General features: G+C 28.9%; 4 protein-coding genes and 1 pseudogene across 4 annotated transcripts; 4 read left to right on the top strand and 1 right to left on the bottom strand.

The window, feature by feature from the left end:
- The first annotated feature begins 1744 nt into the window (after positions 1–1744).
- Positions 1745–13178, top strand: LOC145975880 (uncharacterized; annotated as a pseudogene).
- LOC145975581 (SNAPIN protein homolog) lies at positions 3791–7529 on the top strand. The gene is made up of 3 exons (XM_083106172.1): positions 3791–4062; positions 4142–4379; positions 4752–7529. Exons 2-3 carry the CDS (start codon positions 4228–4230, stop codon positions 4792–4794), a joined length of 195 nt encoding a protein of 64 aa, XP_082962298.1. The 5' UTR covers positions 3791–4062; positions 4142–4227; the 3' UTR covers positions 4795–7529.
- Positions 6811–9523, bottom strand: LOC145975580 (uncharacterized). The gene is made up of 4 exons (XM_083106171.1): positions 9063–9523; positions 8218–8268; positions 7414–7449; positions 6811–7144 (listed from the first exon to the last, which is right to left on the bottom strand). The coding sequence occupies exons 1-4, from the start codon at positions 9077–9079 to the stop codon at positions 6850–6852; spliced, it is 399 nt and encodes a 132-aa protein (XP_082962297.1). The 5' UTR covers positions 9080–9523; the 3' UTR covers positions 6811–6849.
- A 5484-nt stretch (positions 13179–18662) lies between the features above and the next one.
- LOC145975879 (uncharacterized) lies at positions 18663–19202 on the top strand. The gene has a single exon (XM_083106632.1). It carries the CDS (start codon positions 18663–18665, stop codon positions 19200–19202), a length of 540 nt encoding a protein of 179 aa, XP_082962758.1.
- Positions 19203–20122: 920 nt separating this feature from the next.
- On the top strand, positions 20123–20884 carry LOC145975870 (uncharacterized). The gene is made up of 2 exons (XM_083106610.1): positions 20123–20229; positions 20314–20884. Exons 1-2 carry the CDS (start codon positions 20123–20125, stop codon positions 20882–20884), a joined length of 678 nt encoding a protein of 225 aa, XP_082962736.1.
- The last annotated feature ends 309 nt before the right edge of the window (positions 20885–21193 follow it).

The following is a 21193-nucleotide window of genomic DNA, read 5'->3' as shown; positions in this document are numbered from 1 at the left end:
CATACGCATAGCTGTTATATTGATTTAACACTTTGTAAAGGAATATTTCTTCCAGTTCAATTATTATCCCTTCATTTTCCAAAAGTAAGATATATTAGGCGTTTAATTTATCAACTTACTAGATTTTATCGAAAAATGGAAAATATAGATAAAGCATTAATTAATGCTGATTTGAATACATTGAATAAAATTGTAATTTCTGCACAAGAAAAAGCTGATATGTACAAACATCAACAATTAAATACAATTCTGAGCGATGATGATATTATAAAGCGTTATCATAAAGCATTTAAGGCCTTTATTAAACGTTCAATAGACACGCCACGAAATATTTGCATATCATGTGAGAGATTGTGTTATAAAAGGAGTGTTTCTGAGGTAAATAGTCTTCAAATAGACAATCAATTTTGGAAAAATTTAATAGTATATATACAACAACGCAAAATTAATGCGCAATATATATGTAATTATTGTGCAAGCAAATTTCGTAATGGCCTAATGCCTGCGTATTGCATTTTGAATAATCTCTTCACAGATAATGTGCCTGAAGTAATATCATCTCTTAACACATTTGAAAAAATTCTTATACAAAGGGCTAAAGCATTTCAAACTATCTTTAAAATGGGAACTGTTATTAATAAAAAGTTGCCTCAAAGACAAATGGTCCAAAAAGTTAAAGGTAGAACATTTCACTTACCGCTTCCATTGCAAGAGACATTGAATAAGTTATGTTCTATTACTGATCCAATAGATATGAATCCCGAATTTTATATTTTAATTCGAAGAATCCCAACAAAATCAAAGATTATTTGGGAAGAAATAGTTGATGTGAAAAAAGTATTTGACGCTTTAATGTGGTTAAAGCGCAACAATGCTTTATATTCCCATATTATATTGCCAAATAATTACAGTGAATTATGTTTGCCAAAATTAAAAAGTTCAGAGTTCCAAATGGAAGAAGAAAATAATACAGAGACATCGAATGACGAACTTGAGGTATTAAATAAGTCGGTAGACGAGACGAAAAATGATATGGAAGTTGTATTAGAAAATCAACAACAGAAGGCAATGTTAATTCAAGTTACTGATGAAGATTTATTATTTATTTCGCGTACGAATGACGAACTTGAAGTATTAAATAAGTCTGTAGAAGAGACGAAAAATGATGTGGAAGTTGTATTAGAAAATCAACAACAGAAGGGAATGCTAACTCAAATTACTGATGAAGATGATAGTTATTATGAACAATATACTATATATCCTTTATATGAAAAGAAAGCAAATAAAACTGCAACAACTTTATATCAAATGTTAAAAATTCAGGACTTGCCTTTGGATAATCGTGAAAAATATTTGGATTTGATGTGTTTTCCAGATATTTATCCTTTTGGTATTAATGGACAACATGAAACTAGAAAAGTAAAACTTTATGATCATGAATTTATTAAATGTCGATTAACATCTAAACATCCACAGTATAGATTAAATCAACAATATTTATTTTATTTATTGAATGATGCAAATATGCGTCAATTAAATCGTGGAATTTTTCATAAAATGAACGTAACAAATTCGCGAGTTCGTTATACAGCTGCAGAATATTTAGACGCAATGTCGAAAGAATTATTGGAATCTAATTTGAGTACAATATTTTCAACACTTAGAAATACAGAGCAATATTGGCGTAAACCGAGAAGTGATTTAAATTGTATGACGCAACACTATGGACCTGCGACATGGTTTTTAACCCTAATTCCGAGTGAATGGTTATGGGAAGATTTAGGTGAATATATTCGTGAAGTAAATGGATGACGTTTTTTTATCCGTTAGCGTACTCGTTGCAAGAGATCCTGTATCAACATCTAGGTTTCTCGATAATAAATTTCGAGCAATGCTTGATTTTATTACCTCTGAGGATCATCCAATTGGAGAAGTAACGCACTACTTCTGGCGACGAGAATACCAAGGTAGAGGTATACAACACTTTCACTTATTAATTTGGATTAAAAATGCACCGATTTTCGGGGAATCTGTTATTGAAAAAGTGTCTAAATTTATTTTACAACATATAAGCTGTAAAATGCCGGATCAAAATATTTCTCCTTTATTGTACAGGCGTGTTAATTCGCATCAGCAACATATACATAACGATTATTGTCTTCGCTCTAAAAAAGTAGGACGTAAAGTTATTCGTCGATGTCGTTTTGGGTTTCCTCGCCCTGTTACTGAAACTTTGAATATGAGAGATATAGCAACTTCGATAGCAGGAAGAAAACAATTGAAACATAAAAGTAGACTTTATGATCTTCCTCGAATGGATAACGAAGTTAATATAAATGACTATAATCCTGTTCTTCTTACAGCATGGGAAGGTAATATGGATATTCAATTTATTGGTGAAAAATCATCGCTACTTACCTGGTACATTACTAAATATATGAATAAAGCAGGAAAAAGTGAATTATCTGAGATTATTCTTAATAGTAAAAATAATAAACACAAATCATTAGTTTCTTATCTTTGGAATATTGCTTTGCGATTTACGAATAATAGGGAATGTGGAGCTCTCGAAGCTGCTGACGCATTATTAGGTATTCCTTTGTATGGAACTGATCAAAATACAACTCTCAGATGGCTAGATGTTAACCCAATTAGATATAGGAAATTAAAAAATCGCAAAGAAATTGAAGCTCTTAATGCTGAATCTACAAATATATTTTATCCATCTTTGATAGATGATCATTATCCACATAAACCAAATGAATTAAAAAATATGTCTCTTTATGAATTTGCACAGTGGTATGATATCTCGAAAATAAAACCGAAAAATAAAAATATTAAATGTTATAAAATAGATAATGGTTATTATCTTAAACGGCGACAGCGTGGATATCTTATTAATCATTATAGATATAGTGTTAATACACAACCAGAAAACTATTTCTTTTCATTATTGCTTATGTTTAAACCATGGCGAAAATTAGAGGATCTCAGATGTGAATGCGATACTTACGCCGAAGCGTTTCATAAAGTAAAACTGCATCTTGGACAAGCATTACAATATCATGAAAGATTAGAAGAATTGCAAAAAGCTTTTGAAACTGCAAAACAGTTAGTTCAGCAATGTCTAGATGATGACTTACAAAAACAACAGTCTCAGGATGATCCTGACAATCCAATAGGTGTTCAAAATGTAGAGGCAATGCAAGATTTCAAAGATCTTGGTGATAAAGTAATTCGAGAAATCAATGTATCTGAGATGATAGAAAAATTAAATACTGATCAAAAACGAGTTTTTAATAAAGTTATCAATATTATAGAATCAGATGAATCAGTATTACGATTATATGTTAGCGGAGAAGGTGGTACTGGAAAAAGTTTCTTAATCAAGACTATTAAGTGCTGGATAAAGCAAAATCTGAATAAAGATACTGCTGTAGCAGCACCTACAGGTATTGCAGCGTTTAATATAAATGGTTTAACAGTTCATAGATTACTTCAATTACTCGTCGAACATGGTCATACTCCTAAGTATAAACCACTATCTGATCATGTATTGAAAGTTTTACGAGCAGATCTTAAGAATGTTATTCTTTTTATAATTGATGAAGTGTCAATGATATCAAGAGACACGGTAGTGTCTTTGCTAAGTCCCAGCGTAAGCAAAAAATGCACTCCGTGTATTATTACGCGAGTCGGATTGAGAGTATAACTCGATATTTTTATTTCTCATATAACCGCTCAACGGATCGAGTTCTTAATAGAATTAATCGATAGCTTGGGTTTAAATTAAATAATAAAAGTGTTTTTATTTTTGCGCTACGTGCTCTGTAAACGGAGATATCATGATGCAAAGTCTGAAATGTGAAAATTTCGATTAAGAAACGTCGTCATGGTCGTCATCAACTCCTCTTAACGTAACAAAGAAAATACAGAAATACGTTTCCAACGTCTGCCACAAGAATGCGCTAGCAGTGATTCACGCGACGCAGCATTAGTAGCGCTCTGTGGCGTTAACGGTGCTTATAAATATGTTGTAAAAGGTTAAGTGTGTCACTTCAGGTAATTATATAAAATAATTAATAATATACATATAACATTTATATATTTAGATTAGATTGTATCTATATTATTATTTCAGATTATATATATATATATATATATATATATATATATATATATATATATCAAGAGACACGGTAGTGTCTACTTCACTACAGCTATAACATGGACGTGGACACAGCGAGTGACAATACATCTATCGACGACAAGATAGATGACTTTTGCGAAAATCCGACGCGGGATGCATTAACGGAAGGTCTTATGAGTCTCTTGAAACTTACGGTGGATCAACTGGACGAGAGAATTCGCGCCACAAGGTGACGTCAAGTTTTCTGTTTTCAGCGCGCATGCAATAATAGTAACATTTATTTTTCGCGTTTCTTCTTGCAAATTTACGTATATTTATTATTCTTATATTTCTTTCACAGTATGTACTATTTATTGCAAAATATATGTTTATTCATCGAATTGTAACGATAAAAAATTGCGATTTACTTACACAAGCGACATATATATCTTATTGTTACCTATTTTACAAGAATTCTTGAGCATTTTGAAAATCATTTTCAATTTTCATATATAATTATTGGAATGTTATAAAAAATTGTGCTTCTATCATGTACTACAAGTTGCGTACAAAAGTTGCGAAGAGTATTATTTTTTATGCATAACTATTCTCTTTGTTATAGGATATGTCAAATAGAGCTGAAGCAGCGGATTGTTATTACTTAACATTGATTACTTTGCAAGTTTTATAAAAGAAATTTCTTACAATTTTCACCGTAAATTTTATGGAAACTCCAGTAGTTAATTTATCAGATGAAGAACTTAAGACAGTTTATGATCCTTCTGAGGATTCGTATCTTTTAATAGATGATTTGGAAGAAGATTTAGACATTCTGCATGCGATGAAACCTGTGATTTGTTTAGAAATAGGTAGTGGTTCTGGTATAGTCATCACAGCTCTAGCAATGGCATTGAAAAAATATAATGCTCATTTTATTGCAATTGATATAATCATTATAACATAGAATATTGAAATTCAAAATTTCAAAATTAAAAATAATTTATGCTTTGCGAAAGAAAATTAAAAATGAAAAATAGTTTATGCAAAAGCATAGAAAGAAAAAATCATTATAACATAGAATATTGAAATTCAAAATTTCAAAATTAAAAATAATTTATGCTTTGCGAAAGAAAATTAAAAATGAAAAGTAGTTTATGCAAAAGCATAGAAAGAAAAAATCATCATAACATAGAATATTGAAATTCAAAATTTCAAAATTAAAAATAATTTATGCTTTGCGAAAGAAAATTAAAAATGAAAAGTAGTTTATGCAAAAGCATAGAAAGAAAAAATAAATACTCTATGCTATGATGATATTACATACACACACGCACACGCATGTACACATATACAAACATATTTTTATATCATCATAACGTAGAATATTTAAATTTTCAAAATTAAAAATAGCTTATGCTTTGCAAAAGGAAATGAAAAATAAAAAGTTGTTTATGCAAAGCATAGAAAGAAAAAACAAAGACACATTTATAAAAAATATTCTATGTTATGATGATACACACACACACACGCACAAACGCACACGCACAAACTAATCATGGAAGAAGTAATGGAGTCAGTAATTGAATTATCGTCATCGTTACATGTTGAGGCTGAAGCGATTTTAAAAGAAATCATCATAACATAGAATTTTTAAATTTCAAAATTAAAAGTAGCTTATGCTTTGCAAAAGAAAATTAAAAATAAAAAGTAGTTTATGCAAAGCATAGAAAGAAAAAACGAAAAAACACATTTATAAAAAAAAATATTCTATGTATGATGATGTACACACACACACACACATATACACACGCACACACACACACAAACATATTTTTATATCATCATAACATAGAGTATTGAAATTCAAAATTTCAAAATTAAAAATAACTTATGCTTTGCGAAAGAAAATTAAAAATGAAAAGTAGTTTATGCAAAAGCATAGAAAGAAAAAATAAATACTCTATGCTATGATGATATTACATACACACACGCACACGCATGTACACATATACAAACATATTTTTATATCATCATAACGTAGAATATTTAAATTTTTAAAATTAAAAATAGCTTATGCTTTGCAAAAGGAAATGAAAAATAAAAAGTAGTTTGTGCAAAGCATAGAAAGAAAAAACAAAAAGACACATTTATAAAAAATATTCTATGTTATGATGATACACACACACACACACACGCACACGCATACACATTTAAATATTAATAAAAATTAAAAATATTATTTCTATAACGGGCTGAGGTTCTTGGATTGGAACTTCGGCCTCGGGCTCGTCCTCTCGACCGTCCCGCTCTAGCCCATCGTGCACGCGGTTGTTCTACAATAAAAGAAATATTTTAATGTTATTTTATTTGAATATAATATTTAAAGAAGAACTGCACGGATTAACTATATTGAAAGTTAATAAATCTAATTTTAATATATGTACATTCAGATTCATGAATTTAACATTACGCAAAATACTTTTAGCCTTTTAAAATATAAAAATAATTATTTGTGAATTAAAAATTTCTTTTGTAAAATATAATTTATACGACACAAAAATTCATGAAAATACAAATTTTAATTCTATAGAAGGCTAAAAATACTTTGGGCAATGTTAAATTCATAAATCTGAAAATGTAATAGATTTATTAACTTTTAACATAGCTGATTCATTTAGCTGATTCCTTTATAATTAACGTGCCAATTATATAATTCAAAATTATTTACCTCTTACTTGCCCCGCTGTCGTTATCGGTGACGACGGCGGCGGTGGCAGCGGTGACGACGCTGACGGCGATGGCAGCGGTGACGACGTTGACGGCGGCAGTGGCGGTGGTAGTGATGCCATCGTTGGTGGCGGCGATTCTTTTTGTGTTTCCATTAATTTTTGTGTTTCCATTAATTTTTGTATTTTTTTTTTAAGTATTATATTTTCTTTTAAAGCCGCTTCAGCCTCAACACGTAAAAAGGACGACAATTCAATTTCTGGCTCCATTTCTTCCATATTGTAGGTTCTGAAAGAATGGAAACATATAAAATATATATTATAAAATATGTTTAGAAATGATAGTAGAAATGATAGATAATAAATGATTAATCTTCATTTTAATCTTTTATTGTAATGCATATATGTATTGTGTGTGCAACACAAATATGAATTACAATAAAAAATAAGTAATTACAATAAGTGAATTACAATAAAAATAGTAAAATAAATTTTTATTCCCTTGTTATCTATCATTTCTTACGCATATGTATTAATAATATAATGTGTTACACTTACTTTTTAGGATTTTCTTCATTTTCCTTTTCGTTAGATCTGAAAATAGAAATGTATAAAATATATTGTACAATATAAAATATTTTTGTATTACAATAAAAGATTAAAATAAAAATTAATTCTTTGTCATCTATTTTTATTATATATTTCTATATTTTTATTATATATATGTATTACAATATGTATTACAATAAAGTGTTAAAATAAAAGTTAACCAAGTATTGTGTGTGCAATACATATGCATTATAATAAAAGATTAAGATAATAAAATATTAAAATAGATTATAAAACATTTTTATAATGAAATAATAGATTGTTATCTATCATTTCTATAAAAAATTTTATAATATTTTATTATTTTATATATTTTATGATTTTAATCCTTATTGTAATGCATATGAGTTGCACACACAATACTTGGTTAACCTTTATTTTAATCTTTTATTGTAATACATATATATGTGTTATACGCAGAAGTACATATAGTTACGTATCGCAACAACTAATGGTTAGTTTTAATTTTAATGGTCTATTTTAATCTTTTATTATAATGTATTTGTATTGCGCATGCAACATATAGTAATATATATGTATTATAACAATCATTAGTTATTGCGATGAGTAATTATATGTATTTGTATGTATAATACATATATGAATTATAAGACATTTAAATAAAAGTTAAACAGTATCATGCGTGAAACATATATAATAGAAGATTATAATAAAAGATTGAAATAAAATATATAAAATAATAAATTATATTATAAAATATCTTTATAGATATTATTAATAATCATTGCTTACCTTTTGTGAGTTTCATTATCATTAATTGCTGGTTCTTTTTCGTTTCTGGAACTGTAAATGTATAATATAAGTTATAAAATATTTGTATAAAAATGATAGAAAACGTATTGGTTTATCTTTATTTTATTCTTTTATTGTAATACATATGTATTGCATGCACAACATATACATATTACAATAACGAATTAAAATAAAGATAAACTATTTCATTTCTATAAAGATCTTTTATAATATTTTATTATTTTATATATTTTTAATCTTTTATTGTGCATATTTGTTGCGTGCACAATATTTAGTTAACTTTTATTGTAATGCATTTGTATTGCTATATGTTGCGTGCACAATACAAATGTATTATAATAAAGGATTAAAATAATCATTAATTATTGCGATGAATAACTATATGTATTTCTGCGTATAACATATATTTTATGTATTATAATAAAGGGTTAAAATAAAGATTAGCCAAGTATTGTGCATGCAATACATATGCATTATAATAAAAGATTAAGATAATAGAATAATAAAATAATAAATTATAAAATATCTTTATAGAAATGATAGATAAGTGATTAATTTTTGTTTTTATCTTTTATTGGAAGTGAAAATATATAATATAAATTATAAAATATTTTTATAAAAATGATAGATAACGTTTTGGTTTATCTTTATTTTAATATTTTCTTATAATATGTATCACGCGTGCAACATATAATGTGTGTATTACGATAAAAGATTAAAATAAAGGTTAACCAATATTATCTATTATTTGTATATTAATAAAATTTATATATATATATATATATATATATATATATATATAATGTATTTATATTCATGCTTACCTTTTGCGATTAGCCATTGTAAAAAGTGGAAAATAACTCACTTTTTCTCCGTTCCATTTATATATTCAATGATAAATTAGATAAGCAAAGCAACGATTATTCATTAATGGATTTATAAGTATTAATTGTGAATAATAAATGTAGATTTCTAATGACATATTGATTTGTAATTATCCGTTATTTTTGCAATAAGAATAGCAAAGAAGTTTGAAGGATCTGAATATCTATATAGTAAGCAAAGAGGACCGTCGAATTTTAATGAAATATGACGGGGGTGGTGGCGGGTTCTTTGCTCATTTATTTAAAGATGTTTAACATATAGTACAAAAAAGAGTGATATCCCTAAAAAAATTACCCTTTTAAAAAAAAGGTAAAAAAAGGTGCTAAGTCCGCGTAAAAAACAGTATATGTATTTGCAAAATAGTGTATTATTAACTGTAAAAAACTATTGTAAAAAACCTGTCTCCAAAATAGTGTTATTTTAAAACTGTAAAAAACTACTGTAAAAAACCTATCTTCAAAATAGGATTATTTTAATCTACAAAATAGTTATTTTAATCTGCACAAAATAGTGTTATTTTAAACCGTAAAAAATTGTTCTACAAATTATTTTAATTTTGTGTAAAATTGTATATCCTACAAAAATAATGATATCAAAAAAATTGCGCTAAGTGAAAATAAAAACTTATAAAAATATTTTAACCAAAAGAAGTTATATAAAATGTTGTTTTAATTTTCTACATTATATCCTAGAAAAATGATGATATCCAAAAATTACGCTAATTGAAAATAAAAACTTAAAATATTTTAACTAAAAAAAATTGTACAAAATAATTGTTTTAATTTCCTACAAATAATATTAAAAAGTTGCGCCAACTGAATAAAAATTTTCACTATAAAATATACATTTCTTTTTTATTTCCAATATTAAAAGAAAAATGATATTAAATGAATTGTAATATATCTATTATAAAAAATCGTTGAAAATATGAACAATCATATACATTGCAATAATCATATGCATATATCCTGAAAAGTTTAATTGAAAAAAAAAAAAGGAAATGATAATACAAAATACAAAATTAAAAATTATTAAAAAAATTAAAAATTAGAAATTAATAAAAAAAAAATAAAAATTTATATAAAAATTAAAAATTAATACATATAAAAAAATTTTAGTTAAAAAACTTAGCGCTGCTACGTTGAATAATGTGCTAATGAAATTAGCAGCGCTAAGTTTTTTAACTAAAATTTTTTTATATGTATTAATTTTTAATTTTTATATAAATTTTTATTTTTTTTTTTATTAATTTCTAATTTCTAATTTTTTTAATAATTTTTAATTTTGTATTTTGTATTATCATTTCCTTTTTTTTTTTTCAATTAAACTTTTCAGGATATATGCATATGATTATTGCAATGTATATGATTGTTCATATTTTCAACGATTTTTTATAATAGATATATTACAATTCATTTAATATCATTTTTCTTTTAATATTGGAAATAAAAAAGAAATGTATATTTTATAGTGAAAATTTTTATTCAGTTGGCGCAACTTTTTAATATTATTTGTAGGAAATTAAAACAATTATTTTGTACAATTTTTTTTAGTTAAAATATTTTAAGTTTTTATTTTCAATTAGCGTAATTTTTGGATATCATCATTTTTCTAGGATATAATGTAGAAAATTAAAACAACATTTTATATAACTTCTTTTGGTTAAAATATTTTTATAAGTTTTTATTTTCACTTAGCGCAATTTTTTTGATATCATTATTTTTGTAGGATATACAATTTTACACAAAATTAAAATAATTTGTAGAACAATTTTTTACGGTTTAAAATAACACTATTTTGTGCAGATTAAAATAACTATTTTGTAGATTAAAATAATCCTATTTTGAAGATAGGTTTTTTACAGTAGTTTTTTACAGTTTTAAAATAACACTATTTTGGAGACAGGTTTTTTACAATAGTTTTTTACAGTTAATAATACACTATTTTGCAAATACATATACTGTTTTTTACGCGGACTTAGCACCTTTTTTTACCTTTTTTTTAAAAGGGTAATTTTTTTAGTCTAATTTGACGTTAATGTATATACATCTTCGATTATCTGAAATATTTGACACTAATGATTGCGACGATGGTTGGTTCGGAAGCATATTCTTTTATTTGGAGATTTGCTTCAATTACCTCCTGTACGAGAAGATCCTATCTTTATACATTTATCAAATGAAAAAGTTGCTAAATATCTTGGTTCTTTAAATGCTATTAATTTATGGATTACGTTATTTGATTACGAGGAATTAATAATCAATATGCGTCAACAAGGAGATAACTGTTATCGTGAATTATTATCAAAAATTCGTATTGGTTTATTGACAAAATCTGATTGTAAGATTCTTGAAAGCAGAAAAATATCTTTCAAAAATGATTCTTTTGAATCTAGAGTAGATGAATTATGTAGTTTTATTAATAATTTATCATCTGACACTGTATGTTTATTGCCTACTTGTAATATGTGTGATGTTATTAATAATGCAATGTTAAGTCGTATTGCTTCTAAAGAAATTTTATTAACAGCTGAAGACACGATTGAATGTATTCCGTATGTAAAAAAGAAAGTATTAAAAGTATTATCAAATAATGATGATGATAATTCTAGAACAGCTGGGCTTTCGAAACAAATCACAATTAAAATTGGAGCGAAAGTTATGATACGGCGTAATATTGATGCTAGTTTAGGTCTTGTAAACGGTGCCATTGCTAAAGTGATTTCAATTGAACAAGATACGTTTACTGATAACGTAGAAAAGATCAAACTTCTTTTACCGTCGGATTTAGAATATTCAATTGAAAGAGTAAGTGTTAAATTTGAAGTGATGGATAGAGCATATGTTATTAGAAAACAATTTCCATTATCTCTAAGTTATGGCATCACTATTCATAAAAGTCAAGGATTGAGTTTGCAAAATGCTATTATGGACATCGGTAATTCCGTATTTAGTTGTGGTCAAACTTATGTTGCACTGTCACGAGTAACATCTCTCGAAGGATTACATTTAATTAATTTCGATCCTTCGTCAGTAATAGCCAGTCAAGAAGCTATTATTGAATATAATCGTTTAAAACGGATACATAAACCAAAAGCAGAAATGATTATCATAGCAAAAGAACACCATCACAAAGTGAAAGATGCCCTATGGGCATTACCAAAAGTAGTTGCTTCTGTTCAAAAATCAAGTTTAAATCACAAAGTTCAATGTAGATCAAACAGTACTGCTTGGATCATATATGGTTTCCAAAATACAGATAAGGTTTCATGTTATGCAAATGCAGTATTGCAATGTTTATTGCATTTAAATGTTATTAGACAGCAATTGTTTAATTGTGATAAATCAGATATTTTACGTCTGTTAATGCATCGATATGAAATTGGAATGCATAATTTAAATACATATGCAATACGTCAATATTTAGGAGAACATTTTTCGAGCATTATAAAACATAATGCATTTGATTTTCTTATAACTCTTTGTGAAAAATATGAATGTATAAAAAATTTGATGGAGCATCAAATAACTTGTACTAAGCGATGTAAAACTTGTGATTATACAAAAACTACTCATAATAATAATATTATTATTTCAATTCCAGTTAATAATTTGAAGAAGAAAAATTTTAATCTTAATGATTTCTTAAACATTACGTTTTCACATTGGTATCAATCACATAATGAATCATGTGAATATTGTACTGGAAATGATATAATATATAAAAATGAAATAACATTAACAAAAGAGATAATTGTTATTCATTTAATATTATTTTTATCACAGGATGATAAATTAATGAAAACAACATCTGAATTTAATTTACGTGCTGTCCCAACAACTAAGGTATTAATAGCTGGACAATCATATAAGACAATGAATGCTATATTTCATCATGGTTCATCTATTAATGAAGGTCATTATGTAAGTATATGTAGAGAAGGAAGATCTAGTATTTGGGTTGAAGTTGATGATATGCAAGTTAAAAAAAGGCAATGGCCTAGAGGTGCGAAAGATGTTTCTATAATATTTTTACAAAAGATAGCTAGCAAATAATATCTATTAAATGTTATAAAAAAAAAACTAAAAATTTGTACATACAAAAAGTTAAACAAATCTTGATTTCTATAGTAAGCAAAGAGGAAAATTGTTTTTTGATGAAATATAAGGAGTTGCTGGTGCGTTCTTTATTTATTTAAAAATGTTTAACATATACTAAAAAAATAAATGATATAATTCTAAAAAAATTTCCTTTTTTTAAAAAGGTAAAAAGAAGGCGCCAAGTTCATGCGGCACACAATAAATTATGTATATATGTATATATGTATATATATAAATATATTTTTTTAATATAATATAATATCTCTTAGCAAATTGGACTAAAAAAAGAAGTGATATAATCCCAAAAAAATTACCTTTTTAAAAAAAGGTAAAAAAAGGGCGCCAAGTTCATGCGGCACACACAATAAATTATTTTAATATAATTATAATATATCCTACAAAAATAATGATATCAAAAAATTGCGCCAAGAATATAAATCTTATGCGATAAGTAATTTCTTTTATTATTATTATTATATTATATATATATATATATATATATATATATATATATTATATTTATATATTATATTATATATTATATTATATATATTATATATGTTATATATTATATTATATTTATATATATATATATATATATATATATATATTATATTTATAATATTATTATTATTATTATTATTTAAAAATTAAAAACTAAAAATGAATATAAAACATAAAATTTTAATTTAAAAAAACTTGGCGCTGCCAATAAAATGGAAACATATCGGGGATTTATATTTAACAAATTTAGGAAATTAAGCAACACTTTTAAGCTGAACAATATGTTAATAAAATGGACAGATATTGTTGATTTATATTTAGCAAATTTAAGAAATTAAGCAATACTTTTAAGCTGAACAATATGTTAATAAAGTGGACACATATTGTTAATTTATATTTAGCAAAGTTAGGAAATTAAGCAACAATTTTAATTTGAATAATATGTTAATAAAATGGACACATTGTTGATTTATGTTTAGCTGAACAATATGTTAATAAAATGGACACATATTGTTGATTCATATTTTAGCAAATTTAGGAAATTAAACAATACTTTTAACCTTAACCATATGTTAATAAAATTGGCAGCGCCAAGTTTTTTTAAATTAAAATTTTATGTTTTATATTCATTTTTAGTTTTTAATTTTTAAATAATAATAATAATAATAATATTATAAATATAATATATATATATATATATATATACATATATATATAATATATAATATATAACATATATAATATATATAATATATATAATATAATATATAATATAATATATAAATATAATATATATATATATATATATATATATATATATATATATATATATAATATAATAATAATAATAAAAGAAATTACTTATCGCATAAGATTTATATTCTTGGCGCAATTTTTTGATATCATTATTTTTGTAGGATATATTATAATTATATTAAAATAATTTATTGTGTGTGCCGCATGAACTTGGCGCCCTTTTTTTACCTTTTTTTAATAAATATATACACATATAAATAAAATTAATAAAATCTACATATGCACGTCTATTTTCAATCCTTTTCTTTCATGTATTTTTTTATAATATAAATGTATATCTCTTCTATACGAAATGATAATTATAATGATCAGTTTTATTATAGAGAAATATATATATGTTATGCCATTGATTCTTATTTTCATTCAAATTTAAAATAAAAGCGTTCTTATAATTCAAATATAACTTTATTTTAATATTTCAGAGTAATAATGTTGATCATGTTTCATACGAATCGTTATGATATAAGAAGTATTTTTACAGAAAGACTTAATATATGTTGCATTGCGATGTTAGCAGCTTATATCCGTAACTGTACCATGCATACTACCGATTGTTTCAATTAATTACTATGCTTCTGTAAGTTATACTGGGATACCTGAGATAATTTTGGCGATATACATAATTTAACATATTTCTAGCCATTTCTCTTTGCAACAAAAACACAATGCAAAAATTCCTAGTAAATAATAGTTGCTGTTTTCGAATTATAAATATTATTATTTGTATATTTCAAAACAAATAAATTTCTGTTTGCAGAAATATTTGTTACTTAAATTAAACTATAAAATTAAAAATCATTTATGTATTGGGAAAAATAATTAGTTAATTAATCTATATATGTTCAAAAACTATATAAAAATCCTAATTTAACTATAATAAATTTTGTTGAAATATATTTGTTGAATATGTATGAATCTTTGTTTCATTAAATTGCAATTCTCTCTATATCTACAATGAGTATATCTTAAATTCATATTTGATCAAAAATAAATGCATAGGCGAAAGTGAAAATAAAATAAGTAACATAAAATTAAAACATATAAGTAGATAAAAAAATATATATATATATATTATAAGAACGACGAGAAATGTAAAACTTACTGCTCGCATATGTGTTAAATTAAAATTAAAATTTGAATGGTGTAGACTTCATTGCCGGAGCGTTTAAAATTAAATAAAATGAATCCATTATATATAAACTCAAGCTACAAATTTTATTTATCTGTTTTGATAATTCCTCATATATTTTGCGAATCTTTATTAATTCTTTTGTAATATTACATAAATAAATAATAAAAAAAAGAATAAGATAAGATAGCAAACATGAAAAGAAGGAGAAGAGATATAGTAGATAGAAAAACAAAAAAATTAAGAAAGGAATTCTGCGGATCTATTAATAATTTTTAATAACTGAATGTGTATTCTTTTACACTGCATTTAAGCACAGTGTATTAAATAAAAAATTGATAGCATTCGATCGATTTGCATTTCGATTTCGTTGAAAAATTAGTTTCCATTTTTTTTTATATGTTCCGCTTTATTATATGATGGGCATTAACCATAAGGTTTATAAGCAAAAAAGAGAATATGAAATCAATAATCTATCTCTTTAGCACATACATGTATAAATTTTGTCTAATTGAAATAAAAAAGTTCCATATTTATATCAGTCACGTAATATTTTTAAGGAAATCACAAAAAATTAATGAAATATAATCAAGCAATTATTGAATATGTCATATTGAAGTGTATGCTAATATCATATTCAAAAAATTACATAATTATAAAAAATATATAATAATGAATAATAAAATAATATATAATAAAAATCTTATTAAAAATAATTTATAGACAAAGAAATTTAATTAAAATCATAAAATGCCGGAAAAATTATTACGCTATCCGAATCGTTATGTGGAATATGTAGTTTAGGCAAATACGCTTATTGTTTGACAGAATAGAATGTTAGAATGCGCAGCAATTTCTTTCTAATTAGTTTTTAACTTCTTGCGTTTTACAAAAAAGTATCTTATATATGTGCATTTATATATTACTTCAATTTTCTCTCTCTTGTTTGATATATTTATTCAAATCTTATCTTCTTATCTTCTTATCTTCTTAACAATACAAAACAATCACATCTTCTCTCTTAAGCATATAATAAAAGCAGAGGTAATATATTTCTACTGTATGGTACAGTAACTTTATGGAATAATATCTTCCAGTACGTTGATATAGGACGAAGCGATATAGCGTCGAAGGACCAGGTACTCATTGGGTAGCGTACGCAAAGAGGGGAGATCGTGTCGTATATTTCGACAGTTTCGGCAATCTTCGACCACCGAATGAATTGGTGCGATATCTCGGACGAAACGTAACGAAGATACAGTACAATTACACACCTGTTCAAACTTACGATCAGAGCATCTGCGGACAATTGTGCTTGCAGTTTCTTCGAACGGTCGATGCATGCGAATTTAAAGACAGATATTGCGTTATTTAACTCAGTATTCGTTAAACAGTTTTGTCGACATGTCTATGACATTCACGTTGACTGGGAAGAGTAGCATGCTCGCGGCAAACTTCTTTCCCGCCGTAGATTTGGGCGACGATGCATACGAGCTCGGTCTAACGGATTTTGAGACTTATCACACGATACCGAATGTGAATTCCTCGAATAATAAATTTTACTTTGGCAAAGACGACACGGAAATTAGGATTCCCGAGGGATCCTACGAGTTGCGAGATATACATGCATTTTTGAAACATGCAATTTCACGGAAACATCGCGATAAGAAACACATTAACGACGGTGACTATGAAGATGGAGAATATCTGATAGTGCTCCGCGCTAATTACAATACGATGAGGAGCGAGATCAAATGCGGATACAGAATAAATTTTAGCAAGCCCAACAACATTGGATCGCTGCTAGGATTCTCGAATCGTATTCTCAAGCCGCGAAAATGGTACGAATCGAACATGCCGATTAATATTATAAACGTGAATATTATCCGCGTAGAGTGTAACGTGATCGCGGGCGCATACAACAACGGCAAACTCGTTCATACGATACATGAATTTTCACCGAGGGTACCACCGGGATATAAGATATCGGAAACGCCGGCGCAGATCATTTACCTGCCGATCATCGCGCGGAGCATTACGATTTAACGTTACGCGTTGTCGACCAGAACGGACAATTGCTCGATTTTCGAGGAGAAGAGATCACCGTAAGATTACACGTACGACGGCTACGGCGATAACGTACGTATGCGACGTATGAGATGCTCGTGTTGAACGGATCGAATGACGTGAGAGATAACGCAATCTTTACGAGGCCAGCGACAACAACAACAACGTCGACGTTCGCTAATATCCAATCATTCAAGAAAAAGAAACTCAGCGCATCGAACGTTGCGTTTTTACACTCTTTGGGATTCGCGGTGCGAAACAGCTGAACGATGACCGACATCCTCAACACGCGCCAATCTTCGACGATCGTATTGTCAAGATCGAGACTCACACGTACAACCCGTTCGCCAATACAACGTTCGGATACAGTGACGAGATAAGAATACCCATACAACAACAGGATCTGTATACGCTGCCGTATGAGAGTTTCCTATACATCGAGGGAGAACTAACGAAAAACAGACCACCAGCTGACGGAGGAGTTGATGTGGCGCTGGGAAATAATTGCGTCGCATTCATGTTCGATGAGATTCGATACGAACTCGATGGCGTTGAGATTGATCGCAATAGAAACGTAGGAATAACTACTACGCTCAAAAACTATGTAACGATATCATCCGATAGAAGCGTGATTATGAGGAACGCCGGCTGGGATGCGTCGACCAATGCGACACTTCAATTTTTGCGTACCGCTCTACATGTTATTGGGATTTTTCGAGGATTACAAACGCGTGGTGATTAACGCTCGTCACGAATTGATCTTAATACGATCGCGCAGCGACAACAATTGTCTGCTTGGAGATTCGACGCTGCAGCCTGCGATCAACATATTCAAGATACAATGGCGAATGCCACATGTGCTGTTGAGCGAGATCGAAAAACTGTCGATGCTGCGTGCTCTGGAAAGCGGACGATATCTCAGCATGGGTTTTCGCTCGTGGGATCTGTACGAGTATCCGCTATTGCAGCGTACAACCAAGCATTCGTGGGCCATTAAGACCGTGAATCAGCTGGAGAAACCACGCTACGTTGTCTTCGCTCTGCAAACAGACCGGAAGAATGTTATGTCTGAGGATACTAGTCGATTCGACGACTGCAAATTGATCAACGTGAAACTCTATCTGAACTCGGAATGTTATCCGTACGACGATATGAACCTGGATTTCGATAAAAACAGATGGTCCATTCTATACGACACGTACACGCGCTTCTGCAAGAATTATTACGGATACGAGTATCTCGAGCCGAGTCTCACCGTCTCGATGTTTCTACGTAACGGTCCGTTCGTGATTATCGATTGTTCTCGACAAAACGAATCGATCAAGAGCACAACCGTAGATGTGAAATTGGAATTCGAATGTAAGGAGAACGTGCCGACGAATACCACTGCGTACTGTCTCATCATACACGATCGCGTGATCCAGTACAATCCGTTGACCAACGTTGTACGCAAAATCATCTAAGTGTTCGCGATACAAGAGAGAGGGGAAGAGGAGCAGGATATAAATCAAAGTGTTGCGAGGCGTTGGTTTTAGAGTGTCGTCATTCCTCTCGACGAGAGATTTCGTCATGTCCGTACCAACGTTTGTGGATCTGCAAGGATTTATTGTCGGGAGAAATTTTGTCGTGAAGGAAGCTGCGGTTCTGAGAAAGGGATATGTTCTCTCGCATTACTTTTTCGCAAGTCCCGTACCGTGGAGCGTGCTTACAAAATCTGAGCGATGTCAAGTCTCATGGGATTAGAAATCTCATGTGATTAGAAATCATCACGGATTACAATGGGAAGACGGAAACGTTCCGTATGGCTTGGCTCAGCGTGTAATTACAACAGCTGTCGTTGGTACGATACACGAAGAAGAAGAAGAAGAAGAATCGTCTGTCGTGTACGTTAAAGGACTTGAAAAGCGAAAATGGCTGACCGATATACTATCGGGCTGATACTATGACCGATAGACGATGCGGGAAACGGCTATAATATTGAAACCTTGGATGCAGATACGAAGATATTGATTCTCTAAATAAATTAGAGAGTACAAATAGTATGCGATGTGGAAAACATGTTAAGAATTGCGCATTACAAAATGTATTCAAAATATTTAACTGGTGGTCGGAACGCCAGAAAGAATTGCAAGAAAAATAAAATATGTAAACATTAATATGTGTTATCTCTTATTTCCCCACCCTAATCCTTTCCTTGCGTTTCTAAGAATTCTTTTGTCCGAGCGCCGTCTCCCCCTTCTCCTACATTTCAGTGCGTTAGAAGCATTGATCCCCCACCACATTATACTTTTAGAAGATGAGCGTCACGTATACTCGGTTAATTCCTGTACGATCAGTGTCGCGTTAACCGTTCGTGGTTCACTTTTCATAACCCCCCAGTGAAATGTACTACGTCGAAAGAAGCAGCAGCAGCAGCGGCGTCGGAAGATGCGTGAATAATTACGTGCCGAGTCGTGATAAAACTTCATCGTTTGAGAACAAATGTGACGAGTAAGTTTCGTTTAACATTTTTTCTATTATTCTATTTTTACAAATTGTATTATTACTATTATTTAATTTTAATTTCTCCCGTAGCATTTCGTTGGAGCGTCGTGCGGTTCGTATATTAGGTAGACGATACGCATTGACAGCTACGGAATTCAAATTCCTCGAAATTGGTATCAACGTGGGTCCGCCGAGTTACGTGGAGATTGCCATAGGAGATCATCGGGGAAAGGAATTGATATTATCTCTCGAAACGTGGAAGGGACTCTACGAGCAACGTCGCAATATTCTAAATCTCCTTTGGAACGGCTCTCAAGACATCTACAGTTTTATAAGTGTTGGACCGCTAACAGTGCGAGTTCGCACGATTAACGACGCTAAACTCATAAGTCTCGAATCTTCAGATGTACGCATGATGATGATCGAATCGACGTTACACCGTATGTTCGATCTCGATGGTTGCATCGATGTAACTTTTGCTCGATTGATTAGAGTGACCGAGACAGTCGATGTCAAATTTACGCAATTCTCCAATATCGCGTCCACTGTAACGGATCCTAAAGAAGTATCAAATGTAATACGCGCAAGTGATGCTTTCAACAAGCATCAACTCGTCGATTGCGAGCTGGCAGCTTTAGTTTTTAGTCCTCATAGTACGTAAGAAAAATATGTATAAAAAGAAGAATAAAGAGTTTTAAGTCTAAATCATGATGTAATTTCTTCGCACGTATTCCCAATCCTCTTCAAAGGAATATCACTATTTATATTGTTTATAAATTCGCGCGACGCGTAATTCAATGCGAGAGAGATAAGGATACGTCGAATGGAAAAAAAATCTAGAATTACGTATATTGGGGGGTGGTACCGCGAGAGCACAAAGCAGCCGAACATCGGCGCTGATATGCGTTGCATTCCTTCCGAGAAGAAATCGTGGAAAATGATTCTGAGGGACGCCATTTGTTTATATTGT

Source organism: Camponotus vicinus, unplaced genomic scaffold (assembly GCF_025532165.1).
Source record: "Camponotus vicinus isolate PSW18456_S1 unplaced genomic scaffold, iyCamVici1.0 SCAF_8, whole genome shotgun sequence".
Lineage (NCBI taxonomy): Eukaryota > Metazoa > Arthropoda > Insecta > Hymenoptera > Formicidae > Camponotus > Camponotus vicinus.
Note: the sequence above shows the minus strand (reverse complement) of the source record. Positions and strands in the feature narration are given on the sequence as shown.

Coding starts and splice junctions, on each gene's coding strand:
- LOC145975581 (XM_083106172.1), top strand. CDS start 4,228: ATGGACGTGGACACAGCGAGTGACAATACATCTATCGACGACAAGATA. Junction 4,380..4,751: donor GAGAGAATTCGCGCCACAAG/GTGACGTCAAGT, acceptor TCTTTGTTATAG/GATATGTCAAATAGAGCTGA.
- LOC145975580 (XM_083106171.1), bottom strand. Junction 7,450..8,217: donor GATAATGAAACTCACAAAAG/GTAAGCAATGAT, acceptor TTCTATTTTCAG/ATCTAACGAAAAGGAAAATG. Junction 7,145..7,413: donor AATGAAGAAAATCCTAAAAA/GTAAGTGTAACA, acceptor CCATTCTTTCAG/AACCTACAATATGGAAGAAA.
- LOC145975879 (XM_083106632.1), top strand. CDS start 18,663: ATGGGTTTTCGCTCGTGGGATCTGTACGAGTATCCGCTATTGCAGCGT.
- LOC145975870 (XM_083106610.1), top strand. CDS start 20,123: ATGTACTACGTCGAAAGAAGCAGCAGCAGCAGCGGCGTCGGAAGATGC. Junction 20,230..20,313: donor TTTGAGAACAAATGTGACGA/GTAAGTTTCGTT, acceptor TTTCTCCCGTAG/CATTTCGTTGGAGCGTCGTG.